The sequence below is a fragment of the Microcaecilia unicolor genome, chromosome 9 (genome assembly GCF_901765095.1).
Source record: "Microcaecilia unicolor chromosome 9, aMicUni1.1, whole genome shotgun sequence".
Lineage (NCBI taxonomy): Eukaryota > Metazoa > Chordata > Amphibia > Gymnophiona > Siphonopidae > Microcaecilia > Microcaecilia unicolor.
In genome coordinates, this window is record NC_044039.1 from 122,596,550 (window position 1) to 122,614,385 (window position 17,836).

Genomic DNA, 17,836 nt, shown 5'->3' on the forward strand with positions numbered 1-17,836 from the left:
GTTCGATTCGACACCCAAGTGGGCAGAGTGTTCCTGCCGGACAATCGGATTGTCAAACTTCAGGTTCAGGTGGACCAGTTCCTAGTAGCCTCTCCGCTTCGGGCTTGGGACTATGTGCAGCTGTTGGGCTCTATGACGGCCACGATGGAAGTAGTGCCCTGGGCCAGGGCTCATATGAGACCACTACAACACTCTCTGCTGCATCACTGGACTCCGGTGTCGGAGGATTATGCTGTGCGCCTTCCCTTGGACCCAGCAGTGCGCAAGGCGCTGAGCTGGTGGCTGAAGACAGACAAGTTGTCTGCAGGGATGCCTCTTGTGACCCTGGAGTGGATTGTCGTCACGACGGACGCCTCTTTGACGGGCTGGGGAGCCCACTGCTTGGGAAGGACAGCGCAGGGGCTCTGGTCTCCTGCAGAGGCAAAGTGGTCTATCAATCTCCTGGAACTCAGAGCCATTCGGTTGGCGCTTTTGGAGTTCCTCCCGGTACTGGCGTTGAAGCCAGTACGGGTCCTGTCGGACAATGCCACGGCTGTGGCCTATGTCAACCGCCAGGGAGGTACCAAGAGCGCCCCTCTAGGCAAGGAAGCCATGAATCTATGCCAGTGGGCGGAAGCGAACCTGGAACAGCTGTCAGCTGCCCACATTGCCGGAGTCATGAATGTCAAGGCGGACTTTCTCAGTCGCCATACCTTGGATCCTGGAGAGTGGCAGTTATCGGCTTAGGCGTTCTTGGACATCACGAAGCGCTGGGGCCAGCCGAGCCTAGATCTGATGGCGTCATCGGCCAAGTGCCGCGCTTTTTCAGCAGAGGACGGGACCCTCGATCTCTGGGAGTAGATGCTCTTCTCCAACAGTGGCCGACACAAGAGCTTCTCTGTGTTCCCGCCCTGGCCCATGTTGGGCAGGGTACTAGACCGGGTGGCAAAGCATCCGGGCCGAATAATCCTGGTGGGTCCGGAGTGGCCCAGACGTCCCTGGTATGCGGACTTGATCAGGCTCTCAGTGGACAACCCTCTGCGGCTGCCAGTGGAGCAGGGCCTGTTGCATCAGGGTCCCGTGGTGATGGAGGATCCCTCCCCCTTTGGTCTTACGGCCTGGCTATTGAGCGGCAGCGTCTGAGGAAGAAGGGCTTCTCAGACAAGGTCATCGCCACTATGCTGAGAGCGAGGAAGCGCTCTACTTCTACTGCTTACGCCAGGGTTTGGCGTACCTTTGCAGCGTGGTGTGAAGCAGGCTCACTTTCTCCCTTCACTGCTCCAATTTCTTCAGTGCTGGCATTCCTGCAAGAAGGTCTGGAGAAAGGCCTGTCGCTCAGTTCCCTTAAAGTCCAGGTGGCGGCTCTGGCTTGCTTCAGGGGCCGCCTGAAGGGTGCTTCCCTGGCTTCGCAGCCAGATGTGGTACGTTTTCTCAAGGGAGTTAATCACCTGCGCCCTCCTCTGCACTCAGTGGTGCCTGCGTGGAATCTCAACCTGGTGCTAAGAGCCTTGCAGAAGCCGCCTTTTGAACCCTTGTCGAGGGCATCTCTGAAAGACCTGACGTTGAAAGCAGTCTTTTTGGTGGCTATCACTTCAGCCAGAAGAGTTTCCGAGCTCCAGGCACTCTCATGTCGAGAGCCTTTTCTGCAGTTCACTGAGGCAGGAGTGACTATTCGCACAGTGCCTTCCTTCCTGCCCAAGATTGTTTCTCGCTTCCATGTGAATCAGCAGCTCTGTCTCCCTTCCTTTCGTAGGGAGGACTACCCAGAGGAATACTCTGCTCTCAAATATCTGGATGTGAGACGAGTCATCATCAGATACTTGGAAGTGACCAATGATTTCCGGAAATCGGATCATCTGTTTGTCCTGTTTGCAGGTCCTCGTAAGGGTCTGCAGGCTGCTAAGCCTACAGTGGCAAGATGGGTCAAGGAAGCCATTGCAGCGGCTTATGTGGCCGCGGGGAAGGTGCCTCCTATCCAGCTGAAGGCTCACTCCACTAGAGCTCAGGCGGCCTCGATGGCAGAGGCCGGGTCCGTCTCCTTGGAAGAGATTTGCAAGGCGGCAACTTGGGCATCAGCCCATACCTTCTCCAGGCATTACCGCTTGACTGTGGCTGCTCGGGCGGAGGCCCGGTTTGGAGCTTCAGTGTTGCGGTCAGGGATTTCAATGTCCCGCCCTGGGTGAGTACTGCTTCGGTACATCCCACCAGTCTATGGATTGATCAGCATGATGATATGGAAGGTAAAATTATGTATCATACCTGATAATTTTCTTTCCATTAATCATAGCTGATCAATCCATAGCCCCTCCCAGATATCTGTACTGTTTATATTCTGGTTGCATTTCAGATTCAAGTTTAGTCTTCAGTTCCTGTTCAGGAGGACTTCGTGTTCAAGTTTTTTCAATTGGATTCTTCAAGAGTTGAGACGAGTTTGTGTTACAGTGAGCTGCTGCATTCCTCTCCCCTCTGTTTTACGGGGCTGGATTGAGACATAAATTCTGCCAGCGCTCCCTCCCGCTTCGTGCGGCTGTAGGGCAGCTTTGTATCCCTCCCGCTTCGGCGGTGTTAGGGTCAGTCAGCTCCTCCCGTGGTTGCGGTTGCAGGATAAGCCAGATCCCCCCGCATCGGCGGGTGTGGTGTCTCTCCCCCGCTCCGCGGGAATGAGCTGGACGGATTCCCCTCCCCCACTTGTGTGGGGATGAGCTGGGTTAATTCCCCTCCCCCGTTTCGGCGGTGGTGAGCTGGGCAGAGTGTCCCTTTGTGGGTGTAATTCTCTAAGTGCTGAGTCCTGCGGATGGAGCTTGGATATCGACATACTGAGGAATTTCCGGCAGCACATGACCACATATAGGGAGGCAAAAGGATTGCTCTCTATCTCCACCTGCTGGTAGATGGACACAACCCACCAGTCTATGGATTGATCAGCTATGATTAATGGAAAGAAAATTATCAGGTATGATACATAATTTTACCTTACTCTTTCCGAAAATACTAAGACTAGAGGGCATTCAATGAAGCTACAAAGTAGTAAATTTAAAACAAATCGGAGAAAATATTTCTTCACTCAACGTATAATTAAACTATGGAATTTGTTGACATAGGATGTGGTAAAGGTGGTTAGCTTAGCAGGGTTAAAAAAAGGTTTGGGTGGCTTCCTAAAGGAAAGGTCCATACACCATTATTAAAATGGACTTGGGGAACTCCACTGCTTATTTCTGGGATAAGCAGCATAAAATGTTTTGTACTTTCTTAGGATCTTGCCAGGTATTTGTGGCCTGGAAACAGGATGCTGGGCTTGATGGACCTTTGGTCTGTCCCAGTATGGCAGTACTTATGAGTTAAAGACCAAATGCTATCTAAGCTCGCTATCTGCCAGTGCCACACCCCTCAACACAAAAAAAACACCACCTGTTTTACCATGCAATACTGCAAAAATATTTCAAAGCCCCCCCCCCCCCCCCCCCAACAGGGCTCTATGCTAGCCATTAACATAGGGTAAACTTGGTATTAAACGCTGAATGCGGTTTAGTAAAAACTTAATGCAGTTTAGTAAAAGGGCTCCTTAGAAGCCTAGTACAGCCAATATTCTCTTTCACTTATTCATTATAGGAATACTAGATTAAGATGGTAGGCAGGCATTTGAGTCAATACCTGATTATAGCACAGTGCTTTAAGCCAAGATAAAAAGGCAGGCATGAATCTCACATCCATGACTCCATTTGACCTCAGATTTAATCACTTAACCACTTGGAGTACAGGTGTGAGTGATTATTTATTGGGATTACATCAGCCATCTTTTGAGATTCACTCAAAGCGGTGTACAGCAGGTACAGTTTAACATAAAACTTACAATTTTGTTAACATCATAACAATAGTAAAAATGACCAAGTATAAACATTAAATACAATAAATGAGGTTAACTCGAAAATAGGAAATTGAAACCTAATAATAGGACTCTTGAAGGTCAGATAATAACCTTGTATATATTTATACTGTATGAATACTGACCATGCTGTACAAACAGATGTTTTGTCTGGGTTATTTTCCAGGTGCAGAATATTTTGAAATCAAGTCATCAGAGGGATGTGCAAGAACTGAATGCTTTGCTGAATGCCCCCCATGTTCAGGTAATTTAAACAGAATTCTTTCAATAATAGATTTTATAATCCCAAGCACAGAAAAACATAATTTATATTTGGCACAAAGGCCTCTTTCCATAGCATCCTATTAGACTAATCCAGACCAATGGCTTGTGTCCATCTACCTGTGGATGGAGATAGAGATGAAAACAGTTAGTGATTTGCCCCTTAATGCTGCATAGAATGTTCAGTATTTCTCTGTCTCCCAGAAGAGTGGATGATGAGCTAACAACCGTGCTCCTGACCTGTTTTCCAGCTTCTTTCAGTTGAGCTTTATCTACCCTTTTGGAGTTTTGTTTTCCTGAGCCAGTTTTATGCTGAATCTCAGTTGACTTGGAGGTGCCTATTTGGCTTCTCCTGAACCAGCTTCTCAGATGTGCTTCAGTTGAGTTTGTGGTGCTTTTCTGGGCTTGTTCTCTTGATGCAGTTTACTACTACTACTACTTAACATTTCTAGAGCGCTACTAGGGTTACGCAGCGCTGTACAATTTAACAAAGAAGGACGGTCCCTGCTCAGATGAGCTTACAATCTAAAGGACAAAATGTCAAGTTGGTGTAGTCTAGATTTCTGAGTATGGGTGTGGTGGTTAGGTGCCGCAGGCGACATTGAAGAAGTGGGCTTTGAGCAGTGATTTGAAGATGGGCAGGGAGGGGGCTTGGCATATGGTCTCGGGGAGTTTGTTCCACGCTTGAGGTGAGGCGAGGCAGAAAGGGTGGAGCCTGGAGTTGGCGGTGGTGGAGAAGGGTACCGAAAGGAGGGATTTGTCTACAGAGCGGAGGTTACGGGTAGGAATGTAAGGGGAGATGAGGGTAGAGAGGTAAGGAGGGGCTGCAGATCGAGTGCATTTGTAGGTTAGTAGGAGAAGCTTGAACTGTATGCGGTACCTGATCGGAAGCCAGTGAAGTGACTTGAGGAGAGGGGTGATATGAGTATATCGGTCCAGGCGGAAGATAAGACGTGCAGCCGAGTTCTGAATGGACTGAAGGGGGGATAGATGGCTAAGTGGGAGGCCAGTGAGGAGTGTGTATGTTGAAGTAACCAAGAATGAGGGATGGGGATGAGGGCTCAAGAAAAACAGAGAGCCAGGCATCGAAGTCGGTAAGGAAGGAAGGTAGGGACTTATCAGGGGGGCGGTAAATGACTGCAACTCTTAGTGGCAGCGAGTGGAATAGACAGATGGAGTGAACTTCAAAGGATGAGAAGCAGTGAGACTGAGGTAGGTGGAGAGGTTGAAAACTGCAGGAGGGCGAAAGTAGTAGCCCGACACTGCCACCGCGGCCAGCTGGGCGGGGCGAATGGGAGAAGAGAGAGCCTCCTTGGCATAGGGCAGCGATTGAGGCAGAGTCATCAGGGGTGAGCCAGGTTTCAGTTAGGGCGAGCAGATGAAGGGAATGGGAGATGAAGAGATCGTGGGTGAAGGGAAGTTTGTTGCAGACTGAGTGGGCGTTCCACAGGGCGCACGAGAAGGGGGGGAGGAGGGGAATGGAGATGAGATTGGAGATATTGCGGGAACGTTTGCATAGATGAGGCGAGGACAGGTGTGGGGGACCTGTGTTGGGATTGATGTCCTTCGGATAGCAGGAGAAGGAGTAAGAGAGAGCGGAGAAGGATGGGGGAGGTAGGGCGACGAAGACGGGATGCACATAAGAGGAATGGGGAAGGGTTCATGGCGGGAAGGAAGTGTTGAAGGTTGAGAGCTAGGAAGGAGGAGGAGGTCAGTAGGGATGGTGAGATGGTGGGGGCAGGGGTAGGTAGGGTATTGCAGTGGTGAGTGGGACGGGAGAGGACAGGGCTGGGCAGTGAGTTCGTGTGGGGAAAAGATTAGGGAGGGATAGGGCAAGGAATAGAATGTGAGTGGGGGCCATAAGTGATAACTGAGGTGTTTACGGGCAAGTAGCTGGACTGGGAGACAGGCAGGTTGAGGTGAGCAGTCGGGGAGGAGAGTGATGAACTGGCAGGAAGATGGACCAGGAGACAGGCAGGCAGGCAGGTGAGCAGTTGGGCAGGAGAGTGATGAGCTGGTAGGAAGATGGACAGGAGAGTGATGAGCTGGTAGGGAGATGGACTGGGGCAGGCAGGAACAGGTGATTGGGTAGCGGGCAGGCAGGTCGATTGGCTAGCAGTTCGGTACCGTAGCAGGACTGGAACAATCTGGAGTGGTTTGGAGCAGAAGAGAGCAGAGCTGGATCAGGCGGGCTGGAATAAGCTGGAGCAGGCGGGCTGGAGCAAGCAGGGAGAAGCCGGATCAGACAGACTTCGACAAGCTGAACTAGAAGGACTGGAGCAAGCAGGGAGAAGCTGGATCAGGCGGGCTGGAACACGCTTGTTCAGGCGGACTGGAATAAGCTGGAGCAGATGGACTGGAGCAAGCAGGGAGATGCTGGATCAGGTGGACTGGAGCAAGCCGGAGCAGATGGACTGGAACGAGCAGGGAGAAGCTGGATCAGGCGGACTGGAACAAGCTGGAGCAGATGGACTGGAGCAAGCAGAGAGAAGCTGGATCGGGCGGACTGGAACAAGCAGGGAGACGCTGGATCGGGCGGACTGGAACAAGCTAGAGCAGATGGACTGGAACAAGCAGGGAGACGCTGGATCGGGCGGACTGGAACAAGCTAGAGCAGATGGACTGGAACAAGCAGGGAGACGCTGGATCGGGCGGACTGGAACAAGCTGGAGCAGATGGACTGGAACAAGCAGGGAGACGCTGGATCGGGCAGACTGGAGCAAGCTGGAGCAGATGGATTTAATATCTAGGTTTCAGTTCAGTTTGGGTGCCTTCTTTTGCATAAGCTCCTGTTATCCTTAAGGGGTGGATCGCTTGAACTATTTTCATTCTCTGTCGCCATCTGCTGGTAGATGGACACAACCCATTGATCTGGACTGGTCTGATAGGACTATCGGAAAGAAAGTTATCAGATAAGACTTTTCCTTAGTTGTGTTTGCAAGACAGCAGAGAATCTGAAGAGAAGCAGTAGGGGAGGCAATTCTATAACTGGGTGCCTCTATTTAGGTGTACTGAAGCCATTCTGTAAGAGCCTGTTCCATAATGGAACCAATGTGCCTAATTTCCTTTATAAAATACTAGCAAAACTCAGTATTGGCACATAGCTTACAGTATTCGCATGTAAGTGGGAGCCCTGCTTATGTCCTGCCATGTTCCGATGCTGTGCCTTCCTTGCAAATACACATTATGTAAGTTAAGTGGGTAGGCATATTACAGGCATATACAGTGGGGGAAATAAGTATTTGATCCCTTGCTGATTTTGTAAGTTTGCCCACTGACAAAGACATGAGCAGCCCATAATTGAAGGGTAGGTTATTGGTAACAGTGAGAGATAGCACATCACAAATTAAATCCGGAAAATCACATTGTGGAAAGTATATGAATTTATTTGCATTCTGCAGAGGGAAATAAGTATTTAATCCCTCTGGCAAACAAGACCTAATACTTGGTGGCAAAACCCTTGTTGGCAAGCACAGCGGTCAGACGTCTTCTGTAGTTGATGATGAGGTTTGCACACATGTCAGGAGGAATTTTGGTCCACTCCTCTTTGCAGATCATCTCTAAATCATTAAGAGTTCTGGGCTGTCGCTTGGCAACTCGCAGCTTCAGCTCCCTCCATAAGTTTTCAATGGGATTAAGGTCTGGTGACTGGCTAGGCCACTCCATGACCCTAATGTGCTTCTTCCTGAGCCACTCCTTTGTTGCCTTGGCTGTATGTTTTGGGTCATTGTCGTGCTGGAAGACCCAGCCACGACCCATTTTTAAGGCCCTGGCGGAGGGAAGGAGGTTGTCACTCAGAATTGTACGGTACATGGCCCCATCCATTCTCCCATTGATGCGGTGAAGTAGTCCTGTGCCCTTAGCAGAGAAACACCCCCAAAACATAACATTTCCACCTCCATGCTTGACAGTGGGGACGGTGTTCTTTGGGTCATAGGCAGCATTTCTCTTCCTCCAAACACGGCGAGTTGAGTTCATGCCATAGAGCTCAATTTTTGTCTCATCTGACCACAGCACCTTCTCCCAATCACTCTCGGCATCATCCAGGTGTTCACTGGCAAACTTCAGATGGGCCGTCACATGTGCCTTCCGGAGCAGGGGGACCTTGCGGGCACTGCAGGATTGCAATCCGTTATGTCGTAATGTGTTACCAATGGTTTTCGTGGTGACAGTGGTCCCAGCTGCCTTGAGATCATTGACAAGTTCCCCCCTTGTAGTTGTAGGCTGATTTCTAACCTTCCTCATGATCAAGGATACCCCACGAGGTGAGATTTTGCGTGGAGCCCCAGATCTTTGTCGATTGACAGTCATTTTGTACTTCTTCCATTTTCTTACTATGGCACCAACAGTTGTCTCCTTCTCGCCCAGCGTCTTACTGATGGTTTTGTAGCCCATTCCAGCCTTGTGCAGGTGTATGATCTTGTCCCTGACATCCTTAGACAGCTCCTTGCTCTTGGCCATTTTGTAGAGGTTAGAGTCTGACTGATTCACTGAGTCTGTGGACAGGTGTCTTTCATACAGGTGACCATTGCCGACAGCTGTCTGTCATGCAGGTAACGAGTTGATTTGGAGCATCTACCTGGTCTGTAGGGGCCAGATCTCTTACTGGTTGGTGGGGGATCAAATACTTATTTCCCTCTGCAGAATGCAAATAAATTCATATACTTTCCACAATGTGATTTTCCGGATTTAATTTGTGATGTGCTATCTCTCACTGTTACCAATAACCTACCCTTCAATTATGGGCTGCTCATGTCTTTGTCAGTGGGCAAACTTACAAAATCAGCAAGGGATCAAATACTTATTTCCCCCACTGTATATCATTATTCTAAACATTTACTTGTGTTATATACATAAACTAGTAAAAAAAGGCCTGTTTCTGGAGCCAATGAAACGGGCGCTAGCAAGGCTTTCCTGTGGCCCCCCCACCACCGAACGCACCTTGGTTGTTAGTGATGGCATTGCGCCGCCGTGGCCACCATCGATGTGTGACTGTGGCCCCCCCACCCAATGCACCTTCATCGTCAGTGGGTGGCCCATTGCGGCGCCCTGGCCATCGTCGATGTGAGTGAATTGCTCCGCCTCCGCCCTCAACGTCATAACGTTTGACACGAGGGCGGGGCCCCGAGGCTGTGATTTTCTTGGCTTCAGAGCTTCGAACTTACGAACCTTGGCTTCAGTGACGTCATTCGACAATAGAACGTCGAGGGTGAGTTTTATATATATAGATGTGAATGCCTAGGTTATAGAATTGCCCTTCATGTGCCTAGCACTCTAGGTACTTTGTTAATTGGGTAAAGTATCCAAGACAGGCACTGTTGCTATAAACCTTTCTTGTATAAATGCAAATAGAGCAAGAGTTAGTCAAAAGTCCTGCTCTTCTCAGGTCATGGTTACAGATTCAAAGTAGCTAAAGACTCAGAGCCTAGTTTTACATAGAATGTGGAGACCAGAATTGAGACACTGGAATACAGTATTTTTAGAAAAGGCTCTGTGTCAGAACCGTTTCTAAAATAACTTGCAGGAGTAGCCATTGTAGAAACACAATACATGGATAAAATAAACAGCAAGATCCCAGCAGCTTCCAGATGAATGTGGCACTTTTTCTACATACAGCTGTCCCATTTTACAATCCTACTTGTTTAAGTGCCACCAATTAAGCACTGAGGCCACTGTTTGGTTTCATTTTGGAGACAGAAGTAAACAATAGGGGATTATGGAGAATGACTCCAGTAATCTCCTATGTAAAGCCCTAGCCAAAACTAGCACTTTTTAAAAATGTGCATGCCTCTGAGCTGGTGTAATGTCAGTGAGGAAATGTCTTCGCATACACATGTGTTCCCTTTTTAAAATAGGAAATACATGTGTAGATTTTTGCTCTGTCCAAACAATGCCTCTGTGAAATATCTGCATGGTATAGATCTCTGTGTAAATTGCAGCTTTTTTGAAATCAGATTATAAACAATGTCCTAGACAGCTATAATGCACTTGATGCCACAGCTCTACATTTCATTTTCGTTTTTTGTTGTTTTGTTTTCTTTTGTACATAAAAGGGCTTTGTTTCCTTGCTTAATGTTTAGTCTTTTGTACCACAGGCACTTTTGTTGACTCATGACAAAGTTGCAGAGCAAGAGATGCAACCAGAATCGGTTTCTGAGGACAGAGTTTATGAAAGCATTGGCCAGTATGGAGGGGAGACAGTTAAAATTGTTCGTATAGAAAAAGCTCGAGATATTCCTTTGGTAAGTATTATGTATTGACAGGAGAAACCTGGTAACAACAGAATAGAATAGAAATGACTATTAGTGAATATCAATGTGGGTGTATCTGGCATAGTACATGCGCACGCACACACACAGTTTTAATTCAAACTCTAGTTCATAGGTAAGTGAAAGGATGCAAGAGATTTTAAGCGCTCTTTAGTTCATATGTAAGAAGAATATCTCATGCACTCATACTCACTGATGTTATTGTATACACTGCTTTGAGCTTTTATTAGACAGGTAGTTAGTGAGTTAAAATAAATATATAATTGTCCTCTAAAGTTATTCTCCCTCATCTGGTGCTGAACTTCTAATTAGAGCCCTGAGATTTTCAAGTATTGGAAATAGAGAGAAAGAATGAGAGAAAAGACGTGTAGATCTATATATAGATATATATAATATGTAATCTTGTAGATAGATGGGCATTGATCTTTAATATAGCTCTGTAACAAATGGAATACTGGAAAGAATTAAAGACCTCTTAAAACACAAGCCTTTAATTAGTCTTGTTTCCTTGTGGGAAACTGACCTTGTAAAATCATGTCTGTTTCTTCTCCTTAATAGCATTTGAACTGTTCATCAAATTTGATTCAGACCTCTCCCACAAATAGTAGTAATTCTTATATTCGCAAATTCCAGGTACATAATTTTATTGTAATCCACAAAGAACTGACTAGTCCATATACTAGGAATTAATAACAATCGAGTACTCAAGTAGTTTACGATATTTACTGAACTCATTTAGGTCCCTCTTGATAAATGTATTCATTGATTTTTTTTTTTTTACTTTATTATTAAGATTTATTTACCACCTTTTGAAAAAATTCACTCAAGGCGGTGTAGAATAAGAATAAGTCAAACACAGGCAATAGACAGAGCAGTAAAAATATTCAAATAACAATACAAGGTATGACATAGTACAGTGGTTCGCAGACTTGGTCCTGGAGGCACTCCAGCCAGTCATGTTTTTGGGATATCCACAATGAATATTCAAGAGAGAGATTTGTATGCACTGCATCCAGGAAAGGAAATCTCTCTCATGAATATTCATTGTGGATATCCCAAAAACATGACTGGCTGGAGGTGCCTCGAGGATCAGGTTTGGGAACCACTGACATTGTATGCTACATTACAGTGTTGCTAATAAACAGTCCATGGAAACTTTAAGCAGGGGGCACACAACTCAAAGCAGTTAATAAAAAATCCCAGCGCTATAGGCACACTAGTATTTTTAGCAGTCAATCTCGCGAGATACTTCAAAGAGAAAATCGTACAACTGCGACTTAAAATACCTGTCAGTACCATCGATTACACCGTACTTCTCGACTGTCTAGATCCAGACCCTAGTGTATACCCAGCAGACAGAACCTGGACCAAGTTCGAGATATCGGAGGATCTCATCTCCCAAACGCTCAAAAGATTTGCCAAATCTCACTGCAAATTAGATATATGCCCAGACAACCTCATGACATATGCCCCTCAACAATTTATAACAGACCTAACGATTCACTTGAATTATATGTTACAAAATGGACTCTTCCCAAAGGAGAAAGGAAACATTCTACTCACCTCCATACCCAAAGATGCAAAGAAAAGTGCTAGTGAATTAACCATCTACAGGCCAGTAGCATCCATTCCCTCAAACTAATGGAAGGGATGGTGACCAAACAACTCACAAACTATCTGGATAAATTCTCAATATTACATGACTCCCAGTCAGGTTTTCGGTCTAACCACAGTACTGAAACAGTACTAGTCACTCTCATGACTAAATTCAAACAAACGATTGCAACTGGCAAGAACATATTACTTCTACAATTTGACATGTCTAGCGCCTTCGACATGGTTGATCATGGAATACTACTACATATCCTTGAGTACTTTGGAATAGGTGGCAACGTTCTCAACTGGTTCAAGGGGTTCCTAACCACATGATCATACCAAGTGACATGTAATTCGACTACATCAGCCACATGGACACCTGAATGCGGAGTTCCACAAGGATCCCCCCTCTCACCGACCTTATTCAACTTAATAATGATACCCTTGGCCAAACTACTATCAAACCAAAACCTCAACCCATACATATATGCAGACGACGTAACGATCTACATCCCATTCAAATAAGACTTAAAGGAAATTTCCAATGAAATCAACCAAAGTTTACACATCATGCATTCATGGGCGGATGCATTTCAGCTGAAACTCAACGCAGAAGAAACCCAATGCCTAATACTCACCTCTCAGCATAATACGAACAAATTTACCACCATTAACACACCAAAACTGAATCTTCCAATTTTGGATACCCTAAAAATTCTTGGTTACCATTGACCGACACCTAACACTTGAGAGTCGCGTGAAAAACACAACCAAGAAGATGTTTCACTCAATGTGGAAATTAAAAAGAATAAGACCTTTTTGTCCCAAGGACCATCTTCCGTAGCCTGGTACAATCAATGGTACTCAGTCATGTAGACTACTGCAATGCACTCTACGCTGGCTGCAAAGTGCACATAATCAAGAAACTCCAGACAGCCCAGAACACTGCAGCTAGACTCATATTCGGTAAAACAAAATATGTAAGCGCTAAACCCCTAGGAGAAAAGCTACACTGGCTCCCTCTTAAAGAACGCATCACGTTCAAAATATGTACCCTAGTTCACAAAATCATTCACGGAGATGCCCCAGCCTACATGTCAGACCTGATAGACTTACCACCCAGGAATGCTAAAAAATCATCCCGCACATTCCTCAACCTTCACTTCCCCAACTGCAAAGGTCTAAAATACAAACTAATGCATGCGTCAACCTTCTCCTACTTGAGCACACAATTCTGGAACGCACTGCCGTGCAACTTAAAAACGATATATGAACTAACTAACTTCCGCAGACTACTGAAGACCCATCTCTTTAACAAGGCATACCACAAAGATCAACAAATGTGAACTCCTCCACATATATCCAGAATTATCTTATAATACTTGCTTGTACTATTATTATGCTTTATCATTATCATGTACTCAGCATCCATGATGTATTGCAAGCCACATTGAGCCTGCAAAGAGGTGGGAAAATGTGGGATACAAATGCAATAAATAGACACCCATAGAGATATATGGGTGTGTCTAGTATTAGCGCATGCTAAAAATTACTAAAAATGCTAGCGCGCCTTAGTAAACAGGGCTCTTAGTATCAAATCAGCTGTTAAACATATCACAAGAGAAATTTTTGGACCAGACAGAGATGGGTGTGTTCCATGAAAGTAGTATTGCAAGGAATGTCAAAGCCATACAAATCAACTTTTTTCAAAGAAAAGTTGGTCAAACTTAAAACTTCAAGCTTTATTCTATTCATTGAACTTCAGTAATAAATGGTGAATTAACTTATCTTGTTTCATCAATTAAACGATGAATTTTAATTCACTCAATATTGGTAGGTCATATAATATAGGAGAGCTACTGCCAACTTAGCCATGTTTCGATGTCTTCATCAGGGCATAAACTCTTCTTCATGAAATGCTATTACATATACTAGAATACTTCGGAATAGGAGGCACAGTTCTCAAATGGTTCAAAGGATTCCTGACCACAAGATCTTACCAAGTAACAACAAACGCGGACAGATCACCCCCATGGACACCTGAATGCGGAGTACCCCAAGGATCCCCCCTCTCACCAACTTTATTCAACTTGATGATGATACTTTTGGCTAAACTACTAGCAAATCAAAACCTCAATCCCTACATATATGCAGATGACGTCACAATTTCTATCCTGTTCAGACATGACTTAAAGGAAATCACCAACGAGATCAACCAAAGCCTCCAAATAATGCACTCCTGGGCAGATGCATTCCAGCTGAAACTAAACGCAGAAAAAATACAATATCTTGTTCTCACCTCACAATATAACACAAAAAACTTCTCCACCATAACCACACCATACTGTTCTCTGCTGTCTCCCAAAACTTGAAGATTCTAGGAGTCACCATTGATCGAAACCTTACTCTCGACGCCCACGTGAAAAACACAACGAAAAAGATGTTCTACTCCATGTGGAAACTCAAAAGAGTAAAACCTTTCTTCCCGAGATACGTATTCCGTACCCTGGTACAGTCAATGGTAATAAGTCATATTGATTACTGCAATGCACTGTACGCAGTCTGCAAAGAGGAGAACATCAAGAAACTCCAAACTGCCCAAAATACTGCAGCCAGACTCATATTTGGAAAACCTAAATATGAAAGTGCAAAACCCTTGAGAGAAACTCCACTGGCTCCCACTTAAGGAACATATTACATTTAAGATCTGCACACTGGTACACAAAATCATCCACGCAGATGCCCCAACTTACATGTTAAACCTTGTGGACCTACCTCCCAGAAACGCCACAAAATCATCCCGAAAATTTCTCGACCTGCACTTCCCCAGCTGCAAAGGACTAAAATACAAGCTGATGCATGATACCACCTTCTCGTATGTGGGCACAAAGTTGTGGAATGCATTACCTAGAAACCTGAAAACAATCAACGAAACTGTCTTTCGCAAATCCCTCAAGACATATCTCTTCAACAAAGCATACAATGAAAACCCAGAACCTTATTAATCCACTGCTGAAAAAACCTACCGTCCACTACACCTAATAAATGCCTTCCTTCTACTCTCTACTTCTTCCCTTAACTAATCTCTATACAACAATAATTGTACCTGACATCCAAGAATAATTGTGTTAACAAAACTATGTAAGCCACTATGAGCCTGCAAATAGGTGGGATACAAATGCAATAAATAAATAAAATAAATTCTGCATATTCCGTGCATTGCGACCAATGTGCAATAAAGCATATTAATAGACAGCATAGGATATAAGCAAAAATGGAATATATAGTTCCTTGTCATCAAGCAGATGAAGCCATTACGTATGGGTTATGTCCATCAACCAGCAGGGGAGATAGAGAGCACTCAAACTTTCACAGTGCCCTCTTGGCCAGCTAGCTCCACTGCCTCTTCAGTATTCTCTATCTCCCTTAGCAGGGTGGCTGCAGCTTGTTCGAGCTCCAGAAAAATCTGCCGGGAGGTGGTTCCTGGCTTGCCAGTTGTTAACCGGGGTGTTGGAGGCTATAGCAGCTTCACTTTAAAGGCACATAGGTTAGCCCTTTCCCTGCCTTACCCATACCTCTGTGGATGTGGACATATTGCCTTGCTTTCCCTGTCCTTACCCACCAACAGTGGATGCAGGCATATAGGTTTGCCCTTTCCCTGCCTTTCCCACTCATCTGAGCCTCCGGAGTCTTCAATACCTCTGCTTTCCTCACAGCTTAAAAAAAAAAAAAAGTCGCGTTTTTAAACGCAGAGACGCTGGAACAGAGGTTTTTGACCTGATTTTCAAAAGGATCGTAGTTGTACACTAGATCCTTTGAGGTAAGAGTGTTTTCCAACTCCTCCGGGGTGGGCCCGCGATCGGGACGATTTTGGCGCGAAACCGCCATTTTGGATTTTACCGCCGTTTTTCGGCGATGGCTACGGACAATGTAAAGCGCTGTTCCACTTGTGGTAAGCGCAAATCAGCAGCAGGGCTCTGTAAATCGTGCTGTATTGGCGTAGGAGCCGGCCTGAGCATGGCGAGCGATGTTTCTTCCCGCTCTGAGCTGGCAGCGGGCGCCATTTTGCTTACACCGCATGGCGCGGCCTCCGTGGACATGGAGAGACCTGAGCCGAGTGGGGCACCTCGAGATGAGGTTATTTCAGGAGTGGCTAGCACCGGACAGGATTTGGGTGCCCAGGGTGAGATTTTCTCCCCGGATTTTGTGCTTTTGCTGCATAAAGCATACATGATGAAAAGAGCCCTTTCTCAAGGGTCGCCTGAGGCTCCTCTGATTGCCCCCCCCCCCCCCCCCCCGATGGATTCTGGCCTGGGACTGCCCAGTGAGGCTTTTTTCCCGGATGCTTGGCCTAAAGATAAGCGCAGAAGGGTTAATTCCCCTTCAGATTGTGGTGCACCTTCCCCCCCCCCCCCCCCCCCCCCCCGTGGTCGGGGTGTGAGGATTCGGAGAACTCTGACAGACGTTCTTGGTCAGGTGCGGATTTACCACAGGATCTGGATGATCCCTCCGCGGTGAGGATTTTCCACCGTGATGAGCTGGCAGCGCTTATTTCAGATACCCTGCAGGCCCTCTCGATTGAAGATCCTGACAGTGGCATGGCCTCGGGTAATCCCAGGATGGCTAGTACCAAGAAAGCTGCTCGGGCCTTCCCTTTGCATGACTCCATCCTAGAGCTTGTTTCGGCTCAGTGGGCTGACCGCGAGGGACCTTTGAGAGTTTCCAGGGCTATGGGGCAGTTATACCCTCTGCGTGAGGGACATATGGCTCGTTTTCAAATGCCTACAGTGGATGCCCTAGTCACTGCGGTGACAAAGAGAACTACCCTCCCTGTTGAAGGAGGTGTTGCCCTGAAGGATGTTCAAGACCGTAGGCTGGAAACAGCGTTGAAACGGTCCTTTGAAATTGCAGGTCTCACTGTTCGGGCGTCTGCATGCAGCTGTTATGCTGTGAGAGCCTGCCTAGCTTGGCTGCAACAGGCAGTGGCTCAGCCCGGAGATGGAGCGGAGCCCTTCTTGGATGTGGCTCCACGGATGGAGGTGGCCTTGTCCTTTCTAGCTGATGCCCTTTATGACCTTGTCAGAGCTTCGGCTAAACAAATGGCAGTAGCAGTGGCGGCTCGCCGTCGTCTGTGGCTACGACACTGGGCAGCGGACATGGCGTCTAAGCAAAGGTTGGTGAAGTTGCCTTTTCAAGGACTTCTCCTATTTGGTGAGGAGTTAGAGAAAATTGTGAAAGGCCTGGGTGATCCAAAACCCCAGCGCTTGCCCGAAGATAGGCAGAGGCCTTCCTCTAAGGGCCAGGCGGTCCACTGCTCGTACAGACCTCGCTTCCGTGAAGCTAGAAGGTACCGCCCGGGGCGTTCTGCTGGGTTCACTTCACGTGCCCGTGGTCAGCAGAGGAACTCCTTTCGCTCGGACAAGCGTTCCGCAGCCGGTGGCTCAAGACCAGGAGTTCAGGGGCGACCCTCTCAATGATGGTGCGCCGGCCCTCTCCTCGATGCCTGTCATCGGAGGACGGCTTTCCCTCTTTGTCGAGGAGTGGGCCAAGATTTCCTCAGATCAGTGGGTTCTGGACCTGATCAGAGATGGATACAGAATAGAATTCAACGCATCAGTAAGAGACGTGTTTGTGGAGTCCCGATGCGGTTCTGCCGTCAAACGGGCAGCGGTGGAGGAGACTTTACAAGGTCTGATTCAGTTAGGGGCAGTGACCCCGGTGCCTCCCGCCGAGCAAGGCTGCGGCCGATACTCCATCTACTTTGTGGTGCCGCGAAAAGGTGGGTCCTTTCGCCATATTCTGGACTTAAAAGAAGTGAACAAGTCCCTGAGAGTGCGGCATTTCCACA

At 46.9% G+C, this 17,836-nt stretch overlaps 1 protein-coding gene across 3 annotated transcripts in view; it reads left to right on the plus strand.

The window, feature by feature from the left end:
* The window catches only part of MPP5 (membrane palmitoylated protein 5), a 211,368-nt gene that overhangs the window by 125,036 nt on the left and 68,496 nt on the right, over positions 1 to 17,836 (plus strand). For all 3 annotated transcript variants that reach the window (XM_030214105.1, XM_030214106.1, XM_030214107.1), the window contains 2 exons: positions 4,029 to 4,106; positions 10,219 to 10,365. In XM_030214105.1, coding sequence (XP_030069965.1) covers positions 4,029 to 4,106; positions 10,219 to 10,365 — 225 coding nt within the window. The remainder of the gene's footprint in view (positions 1 to 4,028; positions 4,107 to 10,218; positions 10,366 to 17,836) is intronic.